General features: G+C 54.3%; 1 protein-coding gene across 3 annotated transcripts; it reads right to left on the minus strand.

Annotated features, from left to right (window-relative positions):
* Positions 1-684: 684 nt before the first annotated feature.
* MSRB2 (methionine sulfoxide reductase B2) lies at positions 685-24,318 on the minus strand. 3 transcript variants are annotated; one of them, XM_071215494.1, is made up of 6 exons: positions 24,199-24,318; positions 15,397-15,497; positions 13,682-13,865; positions 11,006-11,082; positions 3,554-3,701; positions 685-1,222 (listed from the first exon to the last, which is right to left on the minus strand). In XM_071215494.1, exons 2-6 carry the CDS (start codon positions 15,423-15,425, stop codon positions 1,118-1,120), a joined length of 543 nt encoding a protein of 180 aa, XP_071071595.1. In that variant the 5' UTR covers positions 15,426-15,497; positions 24,199-24,318; the 3' UTR covers positions 685-1,117. The 3 variants fall into 3 exon arrangements, with proteins under 3 accessions (XP_071071595.1, XP_058153836.1, XP_058153835.1); XM_058297853.2 differs by lacking the exon at positions 24,199-24,318 and adding an exon at positions 23,523-23,643 and having other exon boundaries at positions 15,397-15,631; XM_058297852.2 differs by lacking the exons at positions 13,682-13,865; positions 24,199-24,318 and adding an exon at positions 23,523-23,655.

Below are 24,318 nucleotides of genomic sequence, written 5' to 3' on the forward strand. Positions count from 1 at the left end.
TCTAATGCCAAGCTGCATGTGCGGCAGTTGCTGGCATGTCTTTATGGCACTAAAATGTGGCCAAGAAAGACAGGCTCTCACAGTAGGAAGCCCTGTTGGTGAGAAACTCGGTTAGGATGACTTTTTGTCTCAAATATCAGGTATACAATAAACCTATTGCAAATGAGGCTGTGGGAATCTGGGTGAGATGATGACTCTGCCCGATCTGCTAAATGCCACTGTGCATATAACATTGTGAGACGCTACCTAATGCATAAACTTTTAATGGTGTAAAATATAGTAGCCAAATTTCAATGCCGCTTATGTTTTAAGAGATGAATTAACAGTCAGCCTGATAAAGTTCAAAGCTTTTGATGCATAAAACTTTATAAATGGAACTATTCCATCAAGAGGTAAAGTGAAACAAACCTATTTAGATGCATAGTATGTAATTTTTCTGCACAGGTCTCTATGATTAGTAAATACAGCACTGTGTATTGGTCAGGAATCTTGTTCCAATAAAGGAGCATTAAAAAAAAATAACGTATTATTAACAGAGCAAGATGTGGAATAATTAAGTTTCCTTTTTACCCAAAAACCCTCACAGAGAAAGACTTAAATTATTCAAGACTTCTAACATGTGATCTAACTAGTTTTGCCACTTTGAGTCATTTTTATAAAGAAAAATCAGACTTAGACAAAAAGCAAATTATAGTCAAAATTTTATTTGAATATTTTAAAGTTTAACTTTATAGTCAAAAGATATAAGGTTGAACATTTATCCACTCTCACTGAAATCTAACAAACTCCCATTGAAACTTATTTCTGGGTATACAGGTTGGAACTAAAGTCTAAAATCTCTAAGAAAAGCAGGCACCCCACCCATCACAGGCCTCCCAAAGCCCAGCTCCTCCACACTCCACTTTTGGTGCCTCTTTCAAGATGGAAAGATCATTGCCATGAGCCCACACTGACTGTCCTACCTCTTCCCCCTCAATCCCTCGTCCACAGACGCCCATGAAGGACTTAAACACAGTGGAAAGTTCGGGGAAGCTCTGTAGAGTTTTTTGCTTATTAATCCCCAGCTGACTTGACACCAGCAGCCAGTGTAGACTTGGGAAGGGGGCGATTGACGGAATCACTCTTTACTCGGCTTAAACGTCAATGCCACGCTGTTGATGCAAAACCTCTGACCACTGGGCCCGGGTCCATCAGGAAACACATGGCCAAGATGAGCTTCACACTGCAAAGGAGAGAGGCTCGGTCAGTTCTTCAGAAGCAGAGCTCTTTACATAAAACCAGATGACGAACTGCACACGATCGGGCCACTCCAGGGCCTGACGTTCGTGAGCGGAATAAGCTACAGCATCAGAATTTGATTAAGCAATGAAAGAATGCAGAGTAGAGTGGTGGTGAATAGTTGTGCTTTACTTGTGAGAATGAGAGCAAGGGATATAATTCAACTCTTGGTTTGCTTATCTGTAAAATGGGAAAAATATCTACATATTGATGATTGGTATAATGCATGAAAAGCATTAACACATTTCCTGATGTAAACAGTAAGCACTCAGTAATATTAGCTTTATAACTAGTGTATTGTTCTTATTGTTGATTGAACGCAAGACCATGCTGGCTTTATTTTACAAAAAAATGAGTCAGAAAATATGAGCACCTGAGGCTATCAAAATGAGTCTGCTGTCAAGGTGACCTTGGCTCACTGCAGGGACAAGGCCCTGATGCCCCCGAGCATGTTCTGCCCATCAGGGGTCGCACGGAGGGAGGAAGGCAGAGACGCCTGCAGCCACTATCCCTGCTCAACAGAAGGTGGGGGGCCAACTCTTTCCTTTGCAGGCTAACTCCGTCATCTCCCAGCAAGGCTAGAACTAGGAAAGGGCACTTCAGAGAGGCAGGACGCCTTTTCCTCTTGTCTGCAGTGTCCAGAATCACGGGAAGAACTGAAATGCGGTGTGTTTTATTGACAGGTGTCTTCCCAGGGAATAACACCAGAGAAGCCAAAACAAGAGAGCTCTTGTGATATCTGGAGCCATTGATGGGGACTGAATCATGCACCCACAAAGTCAAGTTCAAGTCCTACTCCTGGCCTTGGGGGTGTGAACTGATCTGGAGGCAGGACCTCTGGAGCTGTTCCTATCAGTTATGGTGTGAACCCTTCTGGAAGCAGGCCTTTGGAGATGTAACTGTCAGTTACGGTGCGAACCCTTCTGGAAGCAGGACCTTTGCAGATATTCCTGTCAGTTATGGTATGAACCTTTCTGGAAGCAGGACCTTTGGAGATGTTCCTGTCAGTTATGGTGTGAACCCTTCTGGAAATAGGACCTTTGAGGATGTAACTGTCAGTTACGGTGTGAACCCTTCTGGAAGCAGGATCTTTAGAGATGTTCCTGTCAGTTACGGTGTGAACCCTTCTGGGAGTAGGACCTTCGGAGGTGTTCCTATCAATTATGGTGTGAACTGATCTGGAAGCAGGACCTTTGGAGATGTTCCTGTCAGTTATGGTGTGAACCCTTATGGGAGCGGGACCTTTGGAAATATTTCTGTCGGTTATGGTGTGAACCCTTCTGGAAGCAGGACTTTTGGAGATGTTACTATCGGTTACGGTGTGAACTCTTCTGGGAGCAGGACTTTTGGAGATGTTCCTATTGGTAATGGTGTGAACTGTTCTGGAAGCAGGACCTTTGGAGGTGTTCTTGTCAGTTATGGTGGGAGCCGTTCTGGAAGCAGGACCTTTGGAGATGTTCCTGTCGGTTACGGTGTGAACTCTTCTGGGAGCAGGACTTTTGGAGATGTTCCTATTGGTTATGGTGTGAACAGTTCTGGAAGCAGGACCTTTGGAGGTGTTCCTGTCAGTTATGGTGGGAGCTGTTCTGGAAGCAGGACCTTTGGAGATGTTCCTGTCAGTTATGGTGTGAACCCTTCTGGAAGCAGGACCTTTGAAGATGTAACTTGCCAGTTATGGTGTGAACCCTTCTGGGAGCAGGACCTTTGGAGATGTTCCTGTCAATTACAGTGTGAACTCTTCTGGGAGCAGGACCTTTGGAGATATTCCTGTCGGTTATGGTGTGAATCCTTCTGGAAGCAGGACTTTTGGAAATGTTACTATCAGTTACGGTGTGAACCCTTCTGGAAGCAGGACTTTTGGAAATGTTCCTATCAGTTATGGTGTGAACCCTTCTGGAAGCAGGACCTTTGGAGATGTTCCTGTCAGTTATGGTGTGAACCCACTTGAGGGTAGGACCCTTGAAGAGCCTATTTAGATGAGACCAGACTGAATTAGGGTGCTCTTTAGTCCACATGCCTGGAGGCCGAATCAGGCAGAGGGTGTTCAGACACAGTCCATCAGGGAAAGCCACAGGAGGAGGCCCAGGAGACAGAGCCAAGGGACCCAAGGATTGGGGCGAGTCAGCACCAGAACATCGCAGACTCTGGGAGGAAGGACGACCTGGTGAGATGCTGATGCTGGACTTCCCACCCCCAAAACCATGAGACACCCGGCAGGTGGTTGGTCACGGCAGCCCTGGCAGACTGAGCCGGGGAACACAATAACACAGCCCACCTGCTTGCAGACAACCTCCGTGCGAGCTGGTCCCAGCGAGGTGTCCAGGCGCCGGAGGATCCCCGTGTTGCTTTCGTCCGAGCCAGCTGTGCCGTGCGCCTCGGAGAACGAAGGCCACCCCGAGCCTGACCAGTACTTTTTCTCAGAACTGTGGGAAACAGTCACAACGACCACAGCTGCTGAAGAGCCTGCTATTCACATACAAAGAGTGTTCTATGCTGTGGCAGTTTGAGATTATTTATGAATTCCAAAAAGAGAGGGTGTGTTTGTAAACTGGTCTGTTCCTCTGGGCATGATCCCCTTTGATTATATGAGATTCAGTCAGATGCCTTTGATTAAATTATGCTTAGATTAGGGCTTTGATTTGACCACGTCATTAGGGAGAGTCCCCAGCCCCTCTTTGGGCTGTATAAATGGACACTCAATCAAGGAGACACGCAGAAGTAGATACACAGAAGATACACAGGGGAAGAGAGACCGCTCCATAGACAGGGCAGAGGCCCCTGGAAGAGAGCTGAGCCATTCGCCTGACAGCTTGCAGCTGAAGAGACCAGACCTGAGAAGCAAAGCAGGCCTGGAAATAAACGAGCCCTCCAGCCTACAGCTGAGATGGGAAGAAGCTGGGTCCCCGGAGCCTTAAGAGTAAAGAGGAAGGCTGAACCCTTGCAGACATCGCCCACCATCTTGCTTCAACACGTGGCCAATGACTGAGTGAGGAAGTAACCTTGAGTTGGACTCCTCAGGGCTTTGTAACTGTAAGCTTTTACCCCAAACAAGTACCCTCTATAAAAGCTAACAGATTTCTGGTGCTCTGTATCAGCACCCCTGCTGGCTAATATACATGCCCAGCACAGTTTCCTGCTGGGAAGTTTCTGCTTTCTCTCTCCCTACCACCAGACCACAAGCCCAGTAACTTGAGTGTTGGGTCCCACCGAGTATCCCCCTGCCTCAGCACAGTGAAGGGTGCCTGGTCCCTTTGATGCTAAAAGCCTTTTCCTCAATGCCCGACAAGGACCTACAACCACTAAGAACTTTGTGAACTTTAGAAAACAGCTCAAATCTATGTCTTTGCATCAAAACAGAACAGAAGTGGTCTGAGGAGGTCGGCGTGATCTAGCAGAGAAGCACAAGCCGGGAAGAAACAGGCATTTTTAGGTTGTATCTAAACACATAAGCCTGACTGCCCTGTGGGGGCCAAAAACCGTGGCTGCCACTGAGCTGTGTGAAGTCTGGCGGCTCCTTGGCTTCTCCACGCCTCGGTCCTCCCGTGTGTAAAGTGGGGAAGTTGTCACATGTGCCTTGTGGAACTGGTGTGAGACCGAAGGGGACACGGGAGCCCAGGGGGGCTGGTGGGCCGCTGGGCGCCTCTCAAGCGCTTGCGGCCCTCAGCTACGGCTGCCGTCACCGACAGGCCTGGCACCCCGAGCCAGCCACCCTGTGCTGCTGACCGCCGGGGGAAATGCCCCGTGGACTACGTGGGGACGGCCGGAGCAGCTGGCAGGGGGAAGCGGAGGGCAGCGAGGGGTCCGCTCCCAAAGGCCTGCTCTCTCAGCGCTCCCAAAGATAAGCTCCCTTTAAATGCTTGAGAAAATATATTTTTAAATTGTAAGTGGCCGGGCGATGGCTACCCCTACCTAAGGAAGAAAAAGAAGAACTGAATTTTAAACTGTGTGGAAAACTAAGCAAAGAACAAAAAAGTGGCAAATAACCAAATCCGTAGCTATGAACACAGAAGGACGCTCAGTGTAGAACACAAAGCCCAGCAGAAATGGCAGAGTTTAATAAAGTGGTTCCCAAACATTTTGGTCTTGGTACCCCTTCAGATTTAAAAAAAGCTTTGTTGTACATTCCATACACACGTGCACACTCACACACGTGATACACACATGCATATTTCCACATGAGAAATAACGAGACTTTCTGAAAAATATGCTTTACATTAGTTAAAAAAAAATACATTCATGGCAGGTTAATGTAAATGCCACCTTTTATGACAAATAACTTTTTTTTTTTTTCAAAACAAACATGGAGTGAGAAGGGTTGCACTGCGTTACATTCTTGCAAATCCCTTTAATAGTCGACAGCTGAATCTTGCCAGGCGCTCCTCTCTTCCGTCTGCCGCAGGGCTGGTTGTCTCGGTTGACGTAGGGCGTAAAATTCGGCCTCACGCAGATATGTGGACGGGAACGGGAGGGCCTCACAGAACCCCTCAGGAGGTCCCGGGCCTCCTGGGGGCTTCTCAGATCACCCCTGGAGACCACGTGTCTAACTACACGGGGGCAGGAGCTTTGATGCCTGAAAGTTTGGCGCACGAGTCAGGCGTGGTCATCGGATCCGTGTGACCTTGGCAAGTTCTCTGACCTTGCCGGGGCTCAGCGCCCCACAGGAGTCACTGAGATACTTTTGTGCAGAAAGTGTTTAGCACCGTGACAGACACATGCAGTGCATAAGAGGCGGTGGCTATTACTTTTCAGGATATTATTAATCCAGACACCCACGGACCTGGAGCCGCCCAGGCTGACGCTCCGCGGCTGGACGCCGCAGGGTTCTTCACCAGGAAGAGCCACCACACACTGTGGTCACGCGCAGCCTTCCCACCTGCGGCGTGACATACGAACTAGCGATCATTAAAGGAATTCTGATGGAGATTCACGACTATCGCAAATTACAAAAAGTCAACGATTCTAAGACTAATGAAAAGCCAGTAAGACGTTTCATGGGAAACAACAAACCTTTATCGATCCAATTAACAGAATCTGGAGGTGTTACCAAGTTACACAAGACACCGACGTCTATCATGTAAGGCTGGGACCTTAAATCTTAAGGCCAGCGAGAAATTCCTACAAACACACATTTACGAGAAGAGTGGGGTTAAGCCCCACCCTGGAAGAACTAAAGCCATTTGGGATCTCTTCTCAAATACTCTTAGGAGGATTCTACTTTGTTCCGTCTCATTACGTGCTTTGATTTTCCTTCATTTCTGGGATTTCGAGAGCCTCCAAATCAACAGCAGTGGCGCCCGGTGGTCAGTGATGACCCTGGAAACTGAGGGAGAGTTTCTACCTACTTGGGGGCGGGGGGGACGGTGCAGAAAAGGTTTTAGACGATGTCACTTAGTTACTTGTGACCCGCAAGACACTGGAATTTTAAGATTTGTGACCAGGAAAAATGTGATTCCCAAATGGATGTCAGCACTTCCAGACCTGGCTCAAGAGGGAGAGGTGGGGGGGCCGGGGGCCACCGTCCCGGGTCAAGGACAGGACGGTCCCGAGCCCTGGGGGCCGCTGGAGCCCTGGCCTGGCCAGCCAGCCACGCTCGCAGAGGGCACATGCACTCGCTCCACGGCCGGTGGCCGCAGGGGCCATGGCCAGGCTGGAGCGGGAGCAGGCCGCTGACACTGCAGGCGGGCTCCGGGCGGCACACACCTGGGCTGTCCCGTCCCCTTGGGATGCGCCGGGAGGAGCGGAGAGCAGGGGCTGCGAAGCCCAGACTCGGGGGGCTTCCCGGCACTGCAGAACCCGAGGTGGTTTCTTCACGTGACGTGGGCAGGGCCCCGACGCCTCCCAGGGTCCCCGAGAGGAGCGAGCGCGGTGGCCGTGGGGGCACTGGGCATCGGCCTGCGCTGGCCGAGAGGCCCTGGCCGTGGAGCGCCAGCCCCTCCCGGGAGCCACCGGGCGAGGAGGCCACGCCCGGGGCACCCACGGGCCACATGGACCACGGACGACACGGGTGAAACAAACCCAGGACGAGGCTTGAGGTCCTAACCCCCAAGACCCCAGAAGGTGGATTATTTGGAAACGAGGTCTTCACAGATAGAATCAGTTAAATTAAGGTGCGGCCGTACTGCAGCAGCAGGCCCTGCACCCAGTAGGACTGGTGTCCCCCTAAGAGGAGGACACAAGAGAGAACACACCGCGTGCTGACGGGCGCAGAGGCTGCAGGGGCGCAGCCGCGAGCCAAGGACGCCACGGCTGGTGGGGGACCCCAGAAGCTGGAGGAGACGGAGGGACCCTCCTCTTCAGGGATTGGGGGCAGTGGACTCACACCCTTGATCTTGGACTTCGGGTCTTGAGATGGAGGGAGAAACCAGACAGCAGCCAGAAAACACGCTTGCGAGGAATTTCTTCACTCAAGCAACTCTGAAAATTCTAAGACACTAATGGAGCTGGTTTTCTAGTCACCTAATTTTAGCACTTCACTTTCACACTTAGTTCCCTGAAGGATATTAGCCAGACCTTCTCAGGTTTGCTCACAGGAATAAGATAACGCCTCAAGCCAGGCAGGTGAGCACCAGGATTCCTCGTGGCCCATAATCCACAGCTTCACTCAAGGACAAAAAGCTCGATGTCCTTGGGCTGAGCATGGAGCCACGGAGGCCTTGCACCTGACAACAGCTCCCTGGTGGTTAATCAGCTGCTGAAATCCAAAACAAGTCTGATGGGTTTGAGAAAATGCCAGACTGAGAAACCACACATACCCTCTGCAGAAGGTCCTGGCATCACTTTTTCATCTCCCCTGCCTTCCCTTTGCCTATAAAAACCCTAGCCTCCCCTTCTCACTTGGAACGGGTTTGGGGAAGATTCCTGCAGTTCCTTGCTTGTGCTCTCGCAATATATCCCCTTCTCACCGGGAGACGTGCTTCTCCTTTTTGGCGCCGGGTCGGGCGGGTCCTTCTCTCGGAAATGTGCCACGGTTACAGTAACCCTTTCGCCTGAGTCCCTGAAATCACTGAGCCTCATCTCCACCCCGATGGGGCATGGACAGTGTCCTCCCCGGAGCTTGTGGACCGTCCGCAAATCACCGCGCGCAGGTTCCGGCTCAGCCTGGAAGCGCCAGACATGGGAGCCGCGCCCCTTGTGTTCACGTCATGATTTCACACCCCTGGTCCCCACGGACAGTCCAGGTTCCAGTGTGCAGGGAGCTCCCGCCGGCCACACCATCGGGAAGTCCCAACGAGACCACACGCGCCACGTGCCAGAGGCAGACGATGACCCTGGACCTACAGAAAACACAGGCACCCGTGGAACAATTCTATCCTAAAATGCACGCTACTGGTGACTGACGGACGTTGTAAACCAAGCTGTGCTATCAGAGAAGGCTTTGAGGACACGGCGGGACTTGGAGAATAAGTGGACCGCACAGCGTTGTATGACATCAACAAGAAATGAAAAGCTGGTTAGCCAGAACTAAATAGCTTAAGAGCAAGTGGTGCAGGGACGGCCGCCCCCTTGCCCGCTGCTGGCTGTGCCGTGCCTGCCAGCGGACTGTCCATCAGGCGGGCTCCGGAACTGCACAGCCCCCCGCCATGGCCGGACGCTGTGCCTACTGCTGAGGCTGGGGGCTGGGGGCCACAGCTGGACAGTGCGACAGCATCTATCTTAAGACCCTCCTCTTGAGTGGGAGAATGTTCAAGAACACATTCTCTGTTTACACGTGCCCTTTAACTAGACTACATTGGCAGGAATTCCTTGTGATCAAACATATGTTACTAAATAAAGCCCTCAGAAAGCTCTATCTCTAACAACAGGTGATTGCTAAGATAGGTTAAAGCACTGTTCTCAAGAGTTGCGAGTATCAGTTCACAACGCGGCTAATCCAACCACCTTATTTTACAGGTGAATAAGCTGAGGCACAGAGGGGTTAGGACACTTGCCAATGGTCACACAGTAATGCATTGTGGATGTACATCTGAAGCCCTCACCCACCCCGCCTCTCCTCTGAATGAAAACATCTTTAAGGAGAGAATATTCTGGAACATAAAAGAGGATTATGAATATATTATTTTTCTCTCTCTGCTGCAGCAGCAGAAAATGAGGACAGAAGCTTATTCAAATATCCTCAAGAAAATAAAACGGAAACTTTTCAACTAAAACTAAAAAGAGAGGAAGCAGGGAGGTTGGAGAGCTGGCAGTCCAGGGAGCTGGCCGCCTGGAAAACAGACTTCCGGAGAGTCAGCCGCTTTCCCGCTTCGTCTTGGGTGCGCCTCTGCGCCTCGACCCGAAAGATATGGGATTGGCCTCTTGACTCCTGCATGTGGGCCAGCTCTGTGCTAGCACAGCAGCCCCTGGCCACATGTGGCCTTTCGACTTTAAATTGCTTTAAATAAAATCCAAATCCAGCTCCCCAGTTGCCCTGGTTGCATGCCGAGTGCTCAAAAGCCAACAGTCAGCAGCCTCCAGGCAGGCAGTGTGGAGCGAGGTCCCCGCCACCCCTGCAGAGAGCTCCCGGGGAGCCCAGGGTTCCGCTCCCTCCTTCCCGCCCCGCCCCGGTGCTGCAATTCGGGGGAGAACGTGCGGGGGGAGGCAGGCGGTGGCCGCGCGCTGAGCAGGTCTCCGGGGGAGGAGCGCTCTCTTCTGAGGATGCCATCTCACCTTCGTCTTCATGGTCTCAAGACAGGAAACTTCTTTGGTGACTGTAGAAACCAGGTTGCCCACCTCCAGTGTCCCTCTTTAACAGAACCAACGGGCAAGGAATAACGGCCATCCCAGGAACAGGGGTCTCGCGTTTTCCTGGGTAAGCGCACCCCTGCTCCTGGGGCGGCCGCCAGCCTTGGCTTCTCCTCCAAGCCCCTGGCAGAGTGAACGGATGCGGGCGAGGCCTGCCCTTCCGGGAGCACGGAGGAAGGTCGGTCCTGAGCCCCCTCCTCCGTGAAGGGGATCCGGCTTTCCAAGTGGAACCCTGTTAGCGGCCAGGAAGCGCCCCCGTGCTCAAAGCCCAAGGGACGTCCTGGAGAGCTGCCTAATGGACGATTCGGAGAGCTGGTTTGATTTATATTTTATTCTAAACCAATTTAGGGTAGATGCATAAGGAAGGAAAACATCTTTGAAGTTCTGAAAAACAGGACTTCAAAGATGTTTCCTTTCTCCTTCATCGAATCGACTGTTTTTAGGCTGCTTCCTGCATGTCTAAACAAAAAAGCCTTTGTGGAGAGATTTCAGACCCTGATCGACTTAAAAGAGGCTTTGAAATCAAGGGGCAATTAAATTTCCTTTCGGCTATCCAGAAGAGGGCGTGGCATTCACTACCGTCAAGCATCCTGGGGAATCTATCCTCATAAAATTCTGCACTTCCTAAATTAAGTCATAAATCCATTTTACCTGGGAGAGAAAGAGTTTTAATCACATGGCCAAGCAAAGGCAAATAGGGTTTCCCTTTCTTTAAATACTTTCCCTCTGATAAATTCAAATGGCTCTAACTTAAGGTACCCACCAAGCATTACTTGAGTTTGCTTTTTCTCAAGGATTCAGAAAAGAATAAAGCCTAAAAAAGCCTTGCTAACAGCCCTAAATGCCAGGAATCATCAAACTGGCAGTCATCATACACGAACAGCTCTCCTTGCAACGAGGCCAAACGAGAAGGATGATTAAAAACCGCGTGGGCAAGCATTCCTCTAAGGCCGCAGAGGCACGAGTGGAAGGGAGCTCTCTGCCGCCTCTTCATTCTCCGTCTTACCTGAAGAGCGGGCTGTCGCAGCACACGCAGTGGTACATCCCGGGCTCCTTGTGATTCAGGTAGATCCCGCTGAAAGGCTGAAAGGAAATGAGGCACGTCACAGTCAGGCCTCCCATTAGAGCAGCAGCAGGTCCCGCAGATTTAAATTCAAGACAGCCCAGAAAGCACGGAGTTTCTGGACTAACGTAACCAGGTGCAAAGACCACCAGAGAGAAACTCCGTGCCCCCGGGGGAAGCGGCGTGCAGGCTGCTTTACCACCTGTCGTCATGGTGCCACGCGGCCAAAGGATGCCACGGATCATGCTTCATAGTTACAGCACAACACCGGTGTCCGCGAAGAAGCCAGAGCACAGGCTCGGCCGCTGCACCTGCGGGAGGGTTCGGCCTCCAGTCCACCCTAGTCCAGGTCACTCTCTAAAACACTCTGAAATCTCCCATCAAAGGCAGAATGTAAGGATATACAAAGCAGCGGGTCATGGCCTTTCCTGTGCTTCCCGTGGCCCTGGGGACCCTTTGCCCTGACGTTCCCCAACGCGCTCCATCCTCCCAGCACCTAAGCTCCTCCGCAGGAAGTCACCGCGGCCACCGTGGCTTCAGGCGTCAGCAGGTCTTCCAACAGCAAGAGCAGCCTCCGGGCGGCCGTGAGCTGGGTCAGGATTTTCTAAATGCAACTCGGGAAACGGGATCTTGCTCTTCAAAGAAAAATGCCCCGGTGCCCAATTCCTTTTCTCATCTCCTCCGTTAAAGAAAATCAACGAGAAAGAAGCCCTTGCACAGATCAGTCATGAAGACCCACGGCCCCTGGTGGCCGGCCTTGTCCTGGGGCCCAGGACAGCTCACCACGTCAGGCAGCCGACTCAGGAAACAGAGTCCCCTGTCCCCTCGTGCTTCCCCAGCCTGAAAAGTCCACAGGTCCAGCCTGCAAATTCCCTGTGGTCGTGTTCGGGACATTTTCAATGCACTACACGAGGGACAGTTTCCAGTTAAGCCAGTGAGCCATGGATGTTGTCGTCTTTCAAAACCCTACACTCAACTGCAGAAATCCAAACAGAAGCTGGCTGGGCCCTCTAGGGCCCGTGTCCACTGACTGTCTCCTCCCAGCACCGTCACTGCCTGGCACCTGCAGCCAAGAGCCCTCCTTGCAGAAAGGCTACCAGTCCAAGGCTGTCTGATGCAGGCCAATTCATAGCCAGACAGCCTGGCAAAGTTCCAGATGTAATTTCATCATTGCAGGGGACAGCTGGCCAGAGGAAGTGACAGACACGTATCCCAGTGAGTAAAATGAAACATTTAAACATAAAGGAACCTGAGATGACATATTTTTTGAAATGATATTTATCCCCTGCCTCCTTGCCTGGTCTCCCCCAACCCCCGATTTTAGACAAGTCCTGTTGCTTATTCGGGGTCACACCAGGCTTCTGCCTCATCTGTTCCTTCTGGTAAGCACTGGGAAACTTAGGGTGTGCCCAGGGTTGGGCTGGGCGTGGATGTTGCAGAAATGACAAAAGAACCAACCACAGTTCCTGGGCTCAAAGGACCTGCTACCTGGTTGGGAAGAGGCGAGTGAGCTGGCAGGTATAATTCAGGGAGGTCATAACCATAGCAGGGGCTCGGCGTGAAGTGCGGGGGGCACCCGTGCCCCCCACCATCCGCAGTGTAGCCCTGAGCAGGTGACACCTGAGCTAGCTTTTTTGCCCTTTGCTACTATGATTACCCTCGTAATTGGATTGTGATTGATGCCTATCACAGAGACAGACGACCACGCCCAGTTCCAAAGGATGGAGGGAGGCGTAGTTCAGACAGCAGAGGGGCGGGGGCAAGGCCGCGGGAGAGGACGGGGCGAGGGAGGATCGGAGGGAAGAGACGGGCAAGGTGGAAGGGGCAGGCGCAGGGCTGGGATGGCACCACGCTCAAGAGTGTGAACGGCATCCAACCGAGCGGGAAGCCCTGGAGCCTTTCGACTGGGTGCACTCCCGGGCAGCCGTGGTTTTCAGAGGCTCACCTGACAGCCGTGGGAAGAATGGATCGAAAAGGGGCAAGAAGCCCCTGCAGGCCAGGGAGAAGCAGGCCTGGATTTAGCGTGGCAGAAGCCACTGTAGAGAAAGAAGGGGCTTGACTCGAGAATCATCAGGGGAGCTGAAAGACCTCGGCATAAAGGCTAGCACAGAACATTCTGGAAACATTCTGGAAATAGGCCCAACCGCACACAGAGAACTGCCTTCACCGGGGGCTGCTGTGCCATCTACAGTTCGGCCCCTCTCCCAGGGAAGCCTTTACTAACACCTCGCCCATGGGACGGTGGGAAAATCGGCAGCATTTCCCGCGCATCCCCTGGGGCCTGCTGGGCTGCCCGACTCCTTCCGCAGGGGGGAGAGGAGGGGCGGCGGCTCACAGGTCCACGCGCACGACAGCAGTGCACTCCGCAGGCACCAATAAAGGAGCAGAACACGCCACACGCTGCACAACCGCCCGGTGGGGCCCACGCGGCAGGCACTCTCCGCCAAGTGAAAAAACCTCCCAGCGAGCCGCAGCTAAAACCCAGCGCGTATATTTGGGTTTGAGACCGAGGCTTGTTGAGAATCACAGCTCTGAAGACAAGGGTACCCCTGGGGCGGTCTCTCCGGGGAGATGGTGCTGCAGCTTGAACCGGGCGCCACTTCTCAGCCTGTAGCTCACCAAGGCGCACTTTCTAGGCTTCCTGCGGCCAGACGCTGGCCGAGTGCCTGGGGACACGGAGGACAGCGAATGCCACGGAGAGGAAGTGCTGGGGCAGCAGAGCCAGCTTGGGGGTGAGTGGGACTTCCTGGTCAGCAGAGCGCTGGCCTGAGGGCTGGATGGCCGCTGGGCAGGAATCGGGGACCTGGGTGGGAGCAGAGGAGGGCAGTGGGGGTGGGCGGGCAGGAGAGGAGGCGTCCCGGCTCTGGGGCCCGAGGAGCCGCTTCTGAGTCCTTGCTTGACCCTCAGAGTGGAGGAAGCCTGCGGGGTTTCAGCAGGGTCGTGACACCGTCCGATCGGGGTGCTCGAAAGACCTCAGTGGGGCGCCGAGGAGGCGAGTGAGAAGGCCAAGATAGGGCGTTGGGGTGCTGCAGTCAGGCAGGGTGAGGCTGGGGTTCCAGGTCCTCCCCGAGCCAGACCAGAGCGAGGGGGAGGCGTGGAATGCACCCGGCCACGGGGGGCGCAGGGGCTCGTCCAGTCGGGGCTCGCGCTTCTGCTTTCTACAGTGACGGACACGGGGCCAAGGCGAGGTGCCACAGACAAGGAGCAGCGTGGCGGGGGCGGGGGCTCTGCCCAGGGACAAGGAGCAGCGTGGCGGGGGCGGGGGCTCTGCCCAGGGACAAGGAGCAGCGTGGCGGGGGCGGGGGCTCTGCCCAGGGACAAGGAGCAGCGTGGCAGGGGCGGGGGCTCTGCCCACGGACAAGGAGCAGCGTGGCAGGGGCGGGGGCTCTGCCCAGGGACAAGGAGCAGCGTGGCAGGGGCAGGGGCTCTGCCCCCTGACAAGGAGCAGCGTGGCAGGGGCAGGGGCTCTGCCCACGGACAAGGAGCAGCGTGGCAGGCGCGGGGGCTCTGCCCACGGACAAGGAGCAGCGTGGCAGGGGCGGGGGCTCTGCCCCCTGACAAGGAGCAGCGTGGCAGGGGCGGGGGCTCTGCCCACGGACAAGGAGCAGCGTGGCAGGCACGGGGGCTCTGCCCACGGACAAGGAGCAGCGTGGCAGGGGCGGGGGCTCTGCCCACGGACAAGGAGCAGCGTGGCAGGGGCGGGGGCTCTGCCCACGGACAAGGAGCAGCGTGGCAGGGGCGGGGGCTCTGCCCACGGACAAGGAGCAGCGTGGCAGGGGCGGGGGCTCTGCCCACGGACAAGGAGCAGCGTGGCAGGGGCGGGGGCTCTGCCCAGGGACAAGGAGCAGCGTGGCAGGGGCAGGGGCTCTGCCCCCTGACAAGGAGCAGCGTGGCAGGGGCAGGGGCTCTGCCCACGGACAAGGAGCAGCGTGGCAGGCGCGGGGGCTCTGCCCACGGACAAGGAGCAGCGTGGCAGGGGCGGGGGCTCTGCCCCCTGACAAGGAGCAGCGTGGCAGGGGCGGGGGCTCTGCCCACGGACAAGGAGCAGCGTGGCAGGCACGGGGGCTCTGCCCACGGACAAGGAGCAGCGTGGCAGGGGCGGGGGCTCTGCCCACGGACAAGGAGCAGCGTGGCAGGGGCGGGGGCTCTGCCCACGGACAAGGAGCAGCGTGGCAGGGGCGGGGGCTCTGCCCACGGACAAGGAGCAGCGTGGCAGGGGCGGGGGCTCTGCCCACGGACAAGGAGCAGCGTGGCAGGGGCGGGGGCTCTGCCCTGGGGCTGTCCCAGCGTGCCCGTCCCCACGACACCTCCGGAGGGAGAGCCGCTGAGCTTACCGGCTCCGTTCCTTGCTCGCGGGTGACATAGAACTGCTCTGGAGTCAGTTTCTTCCGCCAGTCGCTCTTGGCAAGAGTCGGCTCAGGCTTTGCAGGGGACCCTGTGTCGTTCAACAGGAATGTTTAAGACCACCAAGGTCCAGGGAGCTCCTCTCCTTCCGGGCACGACCCCCGAGACGCCACCGGCCCCTTTCCCGTCTTCACAGGGGCCCGGTACGAAGCGCTTTCACACTCACTGGTTTAGGAAGAAGTTAGCCATAAGCAGAGAGCCCGTTTCTCAAGCCCTCGGGTCGAGAGTCCACAGAAATAGGGCAAACGGCCTCTCCTGGGGTCCCCAGCGGGAAGTGACCCCTTCCCCCGTGAGTGGTTCAAAGCGGCTCAAAGCGGCGGGTCTGGTCAGGACGCCCTGGCGGCAGCTGGCTAACTGGGGGCAGGGAAGGGGAGCGGGACGGTTATGGCCTCCTCGCCCTCGCTGCTGTACAGGGGCAGCGCTGGTTCTGTGTCCTGGGAGGTCTCTGTGCACTCCTGCACCTTGTAGCCCTGGAGGGGGCCAGACCCCCGCGCCCACTCTTGTGCTGCAGGGCCGCTGTCCGGCGCTGCCCCTCGGGCCCTGCCCCTGGCGCCTACCTTACCCCCGCCACTTGGCTCAGAGTTAGTGCGGCGCTGTCAGAGCAAGCCCCTCTGCCGGCTCTCCTGGCCCAGGCTGGGAACCACGGCCCGGCATTCACTCCATGGCCCTGCAGCGGGCGCTCTCCGTCTCCCCACGTGGGTGCTTTAAACCTTTTCTCTGCTCCTTACATCTCCAACCCTCCAAAGACCACTTCACTCTGAGGACTCCAAAGCCCCCGGAGGAAAGCACTCTCCCTCCTGCGCCCGCCCCGCAGCTTCCCCTGCACCCACACGCAGCCTCCGCTCCATCCGCTTTCGCTTTCGGAGAAACAGGGGTCCTGGAGCTGTGCGGCCCCTCTGTTCCCAGATCCCATTTCCCCTTCCTCCCTAAGGATTGTCCCCTTTGCACCTGAAGCCCCCGCCCTCCCCCTCTGCTGCCTGCTGGCCGCCGGCACTGAGACCCCCACCGTGCTCACCCCCTCTCGGCCTCTCCCCCCCTCATTACTCTATTTTTCTATCCTTTACTCAGTCAGCACATATTCACACGGCGCTCACTGTGTGCCAGGCACTATTCTACGTGTGTGGGACACAGTAGAGAAGAAAACAGTTCAGAATCACTGCCCCCTCGTGAGTAGAGGTATACTAAACCAAATCAATGGTACAGAATTTTTGAAGGTGATTTAGGACAAAAAGCAGGAAGGAGATCAGGGCATAGCAGGTGTGCCTGTGTGTGCACACACATACGCAATTTCCAGTAGAGCCCAGGAATGGTGCGAGAAGGCGACGTTCCAGCAAAGGCTTGAAGGAAACGAACCAACATACTACGAGAATACCTAGCCGAGCACTGTGGGCGAGAGGAAAGGCAGGTGGGGGTGTGCCTGGCACGTGTGACGGGCAGCAAGGAGGCCAAGGTGACTGGAGTGGGCCGGGGAAAGTGGAAGTGACAGTGGAAAGGTAAGGTAATGGGGGGGGCACTTGGGGCTAGAGGGATTAGAGCAGAGGCATGACATGATCCAACATACGTTAAAAGAACCACTGGTTGATGGACTAAAAATAAGTTGAAGCAGAACAAAGGCAGAAGCAGGGAAACAAGAGGCTACTTTTGTATTCCAGCCGAGGGGCAGAACAGATGTGGGTAGATGTGGGTAGAGATGCTCCCAAGTGATCCGACACTAGACATGTTCCGAGGTGGAGATGCAGATGTGCTGGTGGAATCAGACACGGGGTACGAGAGGGGACAGCTGAGGATTGCTCCCAAGCTTTTGGCCTGAGCCCTGGAAGACGGGGAAACCTTCAGGAGGAGCAGGTGTGGGAGCTTGGTTTGGGATGTCAAGTTTGAAAATGCCAATCAGATATCCAAATGGAGATGTCAAGTAGGCAGTTGGATATATGAAGTTAGAGCTCAGGGGAGAGGTCCAAACCAGAAGTATAAATCCAAGAGTCAACAGCAGAAAGATGTTATATAAAGTCACCAGACTGGGAGAGGTCCCAAGTCAGTGTGTGCAGTGACAGAACAAAGAGGCCCAAGGGCTGGGCTTAGGAGAGGGGAGGGCACAAAAAATACCAGCAAGAAGGAGCAGCCAGAGAGGAGAGCAGGGCACTGCAAGCACGCTGTGCTGGGTACTGAGTATTTTAAGGACAAGGGCATAAATGATTGTGTGAAATGCAGCCGAAACATCCAGAAAGAGACAGGTGGTAATGGGCCATTGGGCTTAGCAAGGTGGGACCCCTGGTGACCTGCAAGAGTGCAATTCTCGTGTAGTGGGGTGAAATCAGATAGGGGCAGGTTTACTAGCGCACCAGAGGAGAGGGGGTGGAGACAGTGCACATCGGTGACTCTTTGGAAGAGTTTGGCGGAACCTGGAAGGGCAAGTGGGGCTGAGAGAATTTTTAAGATGAGAAAGAGAGCAGTATTCTTGTATCATGATGGGGATGTCCAGGAAAGAGAAATTAGAGAATTGGTGGAGCTAGGTCCTTGAGTAGACCAACTATAAGGGAGACAAGATGAACTGTGAAAAGTTCAACTACTACATAAGCTTTCAGTAACTATAAAAGAGGTTTCACAAAGCAATGCAAGCTTAACCATGATATTAGCCAAAGGGGTGCTGGTGCAAAGTACCAGAAATCCGTTGGTTTTATAAAGGGTATTTATTTGGGGTAGAAGCTTACAGTTACAAGGCCCTAAAGAGTCCAACTCAAGGTACCAAAAGAGGAACTTCTCACCCAAAGTCCGTTGCACGTGTTGAAGCAAGATGGCGGGCGGTGTCTGCGAAGGCTCAGCCTTCCTCTTCCTCTTAAGGCTCTGTGGTCCCCGCTTCTTCTGATCTCAGCTTTAGGCTTTGGCGTTCCTTTCTTTGCAGGCCTGCTTGGCTGCTCAAGGCTCTGGTCTCTTCAGCGGCAAACTATCAGGTGAGTGGCTCATCTCTCTTCCCAGGCTGTGTCTATGGAGCACACTCTCTTCCTATCTGCTTCTGTTTGTTTTTTCCATGTAGATGTCTGTCTTATCAGCCCACCAAGGCCGCAGGAACTCAACTCCGCATGCCCTAACTACGTGGTGGAATGAAAGCCCTAATTTCAACATAATTAGTCGGGGACATCTCAGCTGAATCTAACACAATTAAAGGTTATCATGCCCAGAGAAACAGACCAGTTTACAAATATAATCAAATAGTTTTTGGAATTCGTAAATAATATCAAATTGCTACAATTTCCAATTGAATAGAACAAACATTTTGAAATCACATTAGGCTGGATTAGCAGGGAGAGGTGTTTTGTTGCTGTTTTTTTTTTAAAGAAAAAGTGGGATTTGATGGATATGAAATATTGGTTTAGGCAAAAGGGAAATGGAAGGCATTCCATTTTAAGAAGTGCTTTAGTTTGTTAAAAGCTGCTGGGAGCAATGTACCAGAAGTGGGGGCCTTCCACAGTGGGATCTATTAACTTACAAGCTTAGAGTTCTGAGGCTGGGGAAAGCATCCCAGTGAAGGCATCAGGTGAGGCTCTCTCCCCAAAGGTCACCTGCTGGTGATCCGGACTCCCACCACATGGCAAGGCACAACGGCGGCTCTGCCGGTCTCTGCCTTCTCCTCCAGGCTCACTGCCCCCCAGGCTCAGCAGTGGGGGATCAGGCACACAGCAGTGTCTTCTTGTCGCTCCCTTCTCCTCCGAGCCTCGTAGCTTCAGCTTCCGGCTTGCCCTGCCTGTGGTTTTTCTCTCTCCTGAGTTCGTTGATTTCAACCTCTGAAGTACATCTCTCTGTCTCTGGCACTTGTATCTTATGTCTGTGGCTCTTTATTCCTCGTTTGTAAAGGATTCTGGCGAGAGGATTAAGTCCCACCCTGAGTCATGCCCTTCTGAAGGGATCTAACAAAAGGAAGGTTCCTCAACCGAATCTAATCGAAAGGTCCCATCTACAGTCAATTTTACACCCCCGGGTTGGATTAGCTTTAAGAACACCATCATCTAGAGTCCTCCCAGCTTCAAACAGTCACAGGAAGTTAAAAAATTACACATGGGGTAGACGAAATTATATATCCCAAGAAATGACATGTCCTCAATACCATGTGAACCTACTTATAAATAGGACCCTTTGAAGATGTATCATCGGTTAAGATGTGGACTCCTTTGTGAAAATGATTTTCTAAGAACCTATGTAGGTGTGCATCCGTACTACCAGTGGCCTTTTTGAAAAGCTGGACTTCAGAGAAAGCCACAGGAAGTGATCAAGGACACCACCACCTGACAGAGGAGAGGTACAAGCCATGGAACCCCAAGGAGTGCAGCAAACCAGCACCAGAACTCTAGACTTTGGGAAGGAAGCATGGTCTTGCTGAGGACTCAATTTGGGATTTCTAGCCTCCAAAAGCATGAAATGATAAATGCTCATTGTTTAAGCCAAACAGTGTGTGGTATGTGTCATAGCAGCCCTGGAAAACTAAGATAATATATGTGTAGAAGGACATTTTGTAAGCCTTCAACCAAGGGCGAGATGCCAAAAGATGGCCAGTCCCAGTGCAAGCAAACCCATCACAGAGCTCTAAGCTGGGACTGGCCATATAAAGACCACCCCAAACAGTGCGAAAGGGAAAGCTTCAGCAAGAACACGACGATCTGCAAGAGCAGGCTTTGCTGGAGAAGTGAGCTGCCTGCCTAGCCGCTCTCAGAATGGAAATTCCAGTCTTGAGGGGAACTTGTGAGCCCTGAGGCCTGGCTATGACCACACTTACAGGAAGGGAGTAAACGAGCGTCCTGGTAAAACACCCCCTTCCCCTCCAAGGATGGGTCGTGCCACACCTCTCTAGTGTCTCCTTGGCTGGGGTAAGGATCTGGCATCATTCCTAGACTGTGAGAGGCAGCCGACTTCCGGATGAAGGTGGGCAATGGTACCTGTGAAGCGGCCTTTGTCCTCCTATCTCCTTTTTGTGGGAGGAAAAGGGGGTCAGAGAAGAAGCCCTTCTGCCTCATGGAAGCACGGCCCCCGTGCCCACCAAGAGGCAGTTCCTATTGAAGCGCCAGAGAGAGGGAATCAGAAAAGGGCCAACATTCGGTGGGATGTGTACCCCAGTGCTTTCACCCCTGCCCTCCCCACTTGAGATCTGAGGGTTAGGTCCCTTTCCCACACCTCTACATTTTATCACACTTATTGCCCAGATACCCACTTCCCACCTCCATCCTTATTTAGTTTAAAAATTGTAACTAATGTTTCAATCACTAAGTGGAAGAATGACTTGCCTATCTATCATACACCTTGAGGTAAATTCCTCAAGGCTCTGCAAAGCTTAATCTAAATGTACTTTTTACTCTGCTATTATTAACTTGTGTGAAAGGGTTCCAGGCAGGCAACAGTGTCTGGACTGTTCCTGTTGAAGCACCAATGAGCTGGAGATCTGCCAGCCGGGAAGACTGAGTCCAGAGCAGACGGATGCTACCTTGACTACACTGGCCAACAGTCAAGATAGTGTCCTCAGGTCTGGAGGACGTGGTCTGCATCTCCTGCCAGGTCCCTTTAACTTGGGACTCTAAACACAACTAAAGTTTGAATGAAAATGGCATTACAAGCCATCTCTGCTCTTTTACCAAACAGTAATTGGGACAGGTGTGGCTATGACACTCGCTTGGGCTCACCTGGGGATGGGTAAAGTCTCATGGCCACCAGGACTGGAGGTCAGGTCTTGACATGGTATTCTCATCCTTCTGCACGTATGGAGGTGTCTCCTGTCCTCCTGTCATCCATACCTCCTGCCTCTCCTTTGAGACTCCATCCTTTCAGAGTCCCACTAGGTTCTCATGCTATCTTCACAACAAAGAAGCATGGCTGTGCTGCCACTGTACATGGACCTCGAGTTAGGCTTTGACAGACCAGGACCGCTTGTGTTTCTCTCCTCATACTGTGTTTTCATGAGCTCTGCTTTCTCATTGGTCATCTTACGTGACCTAGACTTTGATTTTCTCATTTCTAAGGAAACCCACTCTCAGTCCTACAGTTTTGCCAGCAGTTTGGCCACATTGTTCTGCTGCCAAGTTGTCACCCATGCACCAGCCTCACTTCAACAGATGTTTATTGAACCTCCTGGAGCTGTGAAGAAGTGGGATCAATTCCCACCCACTCTAGCCTGCACCACTAGTATTCTCTGCCTCACCAGGACTAGAGAGTTTTAACCTCATGCCCAGTAGTCTATCTCCAGAAAGTAGGCTTTCCTGAAACAACGGAGTATTTTTCTCTGGCATGCTTCTTGCTTTGCTCTTTCCATCTGCTCTTTGTCCATTTGGATCACAATTCTTAGAGGCCTTGTCTCTGAGCACATCAGAAATCTCAGCACTGGAAAACAGTTCTCTATCACATCCAACAATCATTTCCTCCCAATTTCTCTCTCTCTCAACCTTCCCAACAACGTAAATTAAATGTTACACTTTTGGTTCATTTATTTACGTAATTATAACTAAAATTTATGGAGTGCTTCCTAAGTCCCAAACATTGTGCATATTATTTAAAATTTTTTCATTTATTTCATATAATATCCCTACTAAACCGAGCATATTACCCTATTAACAGAAGGGGGAAAAGTCTGTGACCTGACTTGATCAAGTTCAAGAAACTTCCTCAACATACAGGAAGAGCCAGAGCCAGACTCATCCAGGTCTGCCGGACCCCTTGGCCCTTCACACAGAACTGTCACCTGCTTGCCATTTCCCTGGACTCCTAAGCCTGTTGTGTTGGTCCATCATGGTTTGCTCAAGCATTCCTTCACCGATGACCCTTTGGGAGACAGTTTCCAGTTCTTAAGAACAGCGCTGTTAAAAACATCTCCGTGCCTATGGAGTGCTCTTCTGTGAGCTGTTTCCTTCTAACGCATCTCCAAGGGGGGCCACCTGTCATGGGCTGGGGTCTGGCCCAAAGCTAACCTTGCTGGTCTTCAGATGCCAGGCAATGCACTGGGCTGCTTCGGGGAGCCCCAGGGACAGACCCGAAGGAGGGGTTTCCGTCCAGGCCACGGCCCTGTACGCGGGTGGGAGGACTCCAGCCTGGACGGTGACCAGCTGCCTTCCCCCGTGGCCTTGGCACTGGTGACTGGGACACCGGGGTTATGAGAACCCTTAGGAGGCCCAGAGACCCCGGCTGCACCTCCACATCACGGGGCTCCCCTTTACTTAGCTAGTGAGCACTATTTTGGGGGAAACTCAGAGGAAAACAGGGCCCCAATTGACTGGGTGCATTTCCAGTGGAGTTAGAGCCCCGCCCTGGTCTTCAGTGGACACACAGAGAATGGTTCAGAGGAGGGCCGGCGGCACGGACGCCCAGGACGCCAATCCGCGGGGCACCTTGAATTGTGCCTCAAATACAAGGACAGCTGCACAGGTCTCCCCTGGCGACTTCTTCCTAAGGGTGAAATGTCAGTGCGCCCTGCTGCTGCCGAGCGGCCAAAGGCACTCAGACACAGAGGCGCGCGCGCGCGCGCGCACATACCACCCCTCTCTGCTCTTCTATCTCACAGCCACGACGGCGCTCTTTAAAGGATGATCACTCTAAAGGGGTTACACAGGAGCGGCCCACACGCCCTGCTGGGCGCTCAAGACACGCACAGAAGCACCGCTGGGCAGGAAACCAGGGGAGGAAGCAGGAAGCCAGCAAACGACCCCTAGCTCCTGTGCGCGCAGGTGGAAGCCGCGGAGCTCGCCGGAGGGCCACAGGGCTGGGGTGCGCCGTGCAGACCCCGGGCCCGGGCGCGCGGCGGCCCGTGGACCCGAGCCCCGCGCGCTTCACCCTGCCGGGGAAGCCCAGGGCTCCTGCGCCCGCGCCGTGCGGGGACGACACCGGGCGCGCGGCTGGGGAGAGGCTCTCCCTTCCCACCCCGGGCTCTCAAGGCACCAGGGAGCCAGGCAGGGGCGCCCCCCCAGGCCTCCCGGAGAAAGGACGCGGCCCCCGCAGGCCGCAAGGGCCGCGCGCAGCCCGGGCAGGAAGGCGAAGCCAGGGGCGGCGGGTCGGGAGGGCCGCGTCCCACCGGGTCCCCGCGTCCTACCTGCGTCCCCGCGTCCCGCCCCAGCGCAGAGGCCGCCGCCCCCCGCCCAGCCCCGCGCAGACCGCGGAGGCGCCGCGCCCCACGGCAGGCGGGACAGCGCGCGCAGCAGGCGCGCCATGACGCGGGGACCCGGGCCGGCCCCTGCGCGCGCCCGCGCTCTCCCCTCCTCCCCCTCCTCTCGTTCTCCCAGCCCCGCCCCCAGGCCCCTCCTCCCCCCCACGCCGCCGCTCTCCCTCCCCTCCGCGCTCCTCCCCCCGGTGTCCCTCTCCAGCCCGCGCCCGTTCCGCCGCTCCCCGCCTCGGGTCCCTCCCCACAGCCCGCTCTCCCGCGCCCCCAGCGCACCCTGTTCCTCCTCCCTCACTCTCCTCCTCCCCCGAGCCGGCCGTGCCCCTCCCATCTGCGGTCCCCTTCCCTTCCCTTCCCTTCCCTTCCTCCTCCCCGCGCCCGCTGCCCCTCCTCCATGGCCCCGAACCTTCTCCCGCGCCCGGTGGCGTGCAGGCCACGCACACCGTGGTCAGCCACTGCCCTGTTTGCAGTCATTACCGATAACTCTGCGTTCCCTAGAGTTCTGTAAAAAGGGGCCGTACAGTATGTCCTGACTTTGGTCTGGTTGCTCTCGCTCGCACTCGCGTTTTTGCAGGTAACCGTGGTCAAGGAGTTGTATTTATCCGCTCACCTGCTGATAGGCCCTTACGTGGTTTCCAGTGTTTCCTTAAGAGAAAGGAGGCTGCTCGGAGCAGTCCCGGCCGGCCTTTGTGCGCACACAGGCTGTCTTTTCTCCTGGGCCACCACCTAG

Source organism: Dasypus novemcinctus, chromosome 5 (genome assembly GCF_030445035.2).
Source record: "Dasypus novemcinctus isolate mDasNov1 chromosome 5, mDasNov1.1.hap2, whole genome shotgun sequence".
NCBI classification, from domain to species: domain Eukaryota; kingdom Metazoa; phylum Chordata; class Mammalia; order Cingulata; family Dasypodidae; genus Dasypus; species Dasypus novemcinctus.

Excerpts from the sequence above, each read along its gene's own strand:
- MSRB2 (XM_058297852.2), bottom strand. The coding sequence starts at position 23,640 with ATGGCGCGCCTGCTGCGCGCGCTGTCCCGCCTGCCGTGGGGCGCGGCG. Across the intron at positions 15,498-23,522 it reads GGCGGGACGCGGGGACGCAG|GGTCCCCTGCAAAGCCTGAG; the intron begins GTAGGACGCGGG and ends TGAACGACACAG. Across the intron at positions 3,702-11,005 it reads TGCGACAGCCCGCTCTTCAG|TTCTGAGAAAAAGTACTGGT; the intron begins GTAAGACGGAGA and ends TGTTTCCCACAG.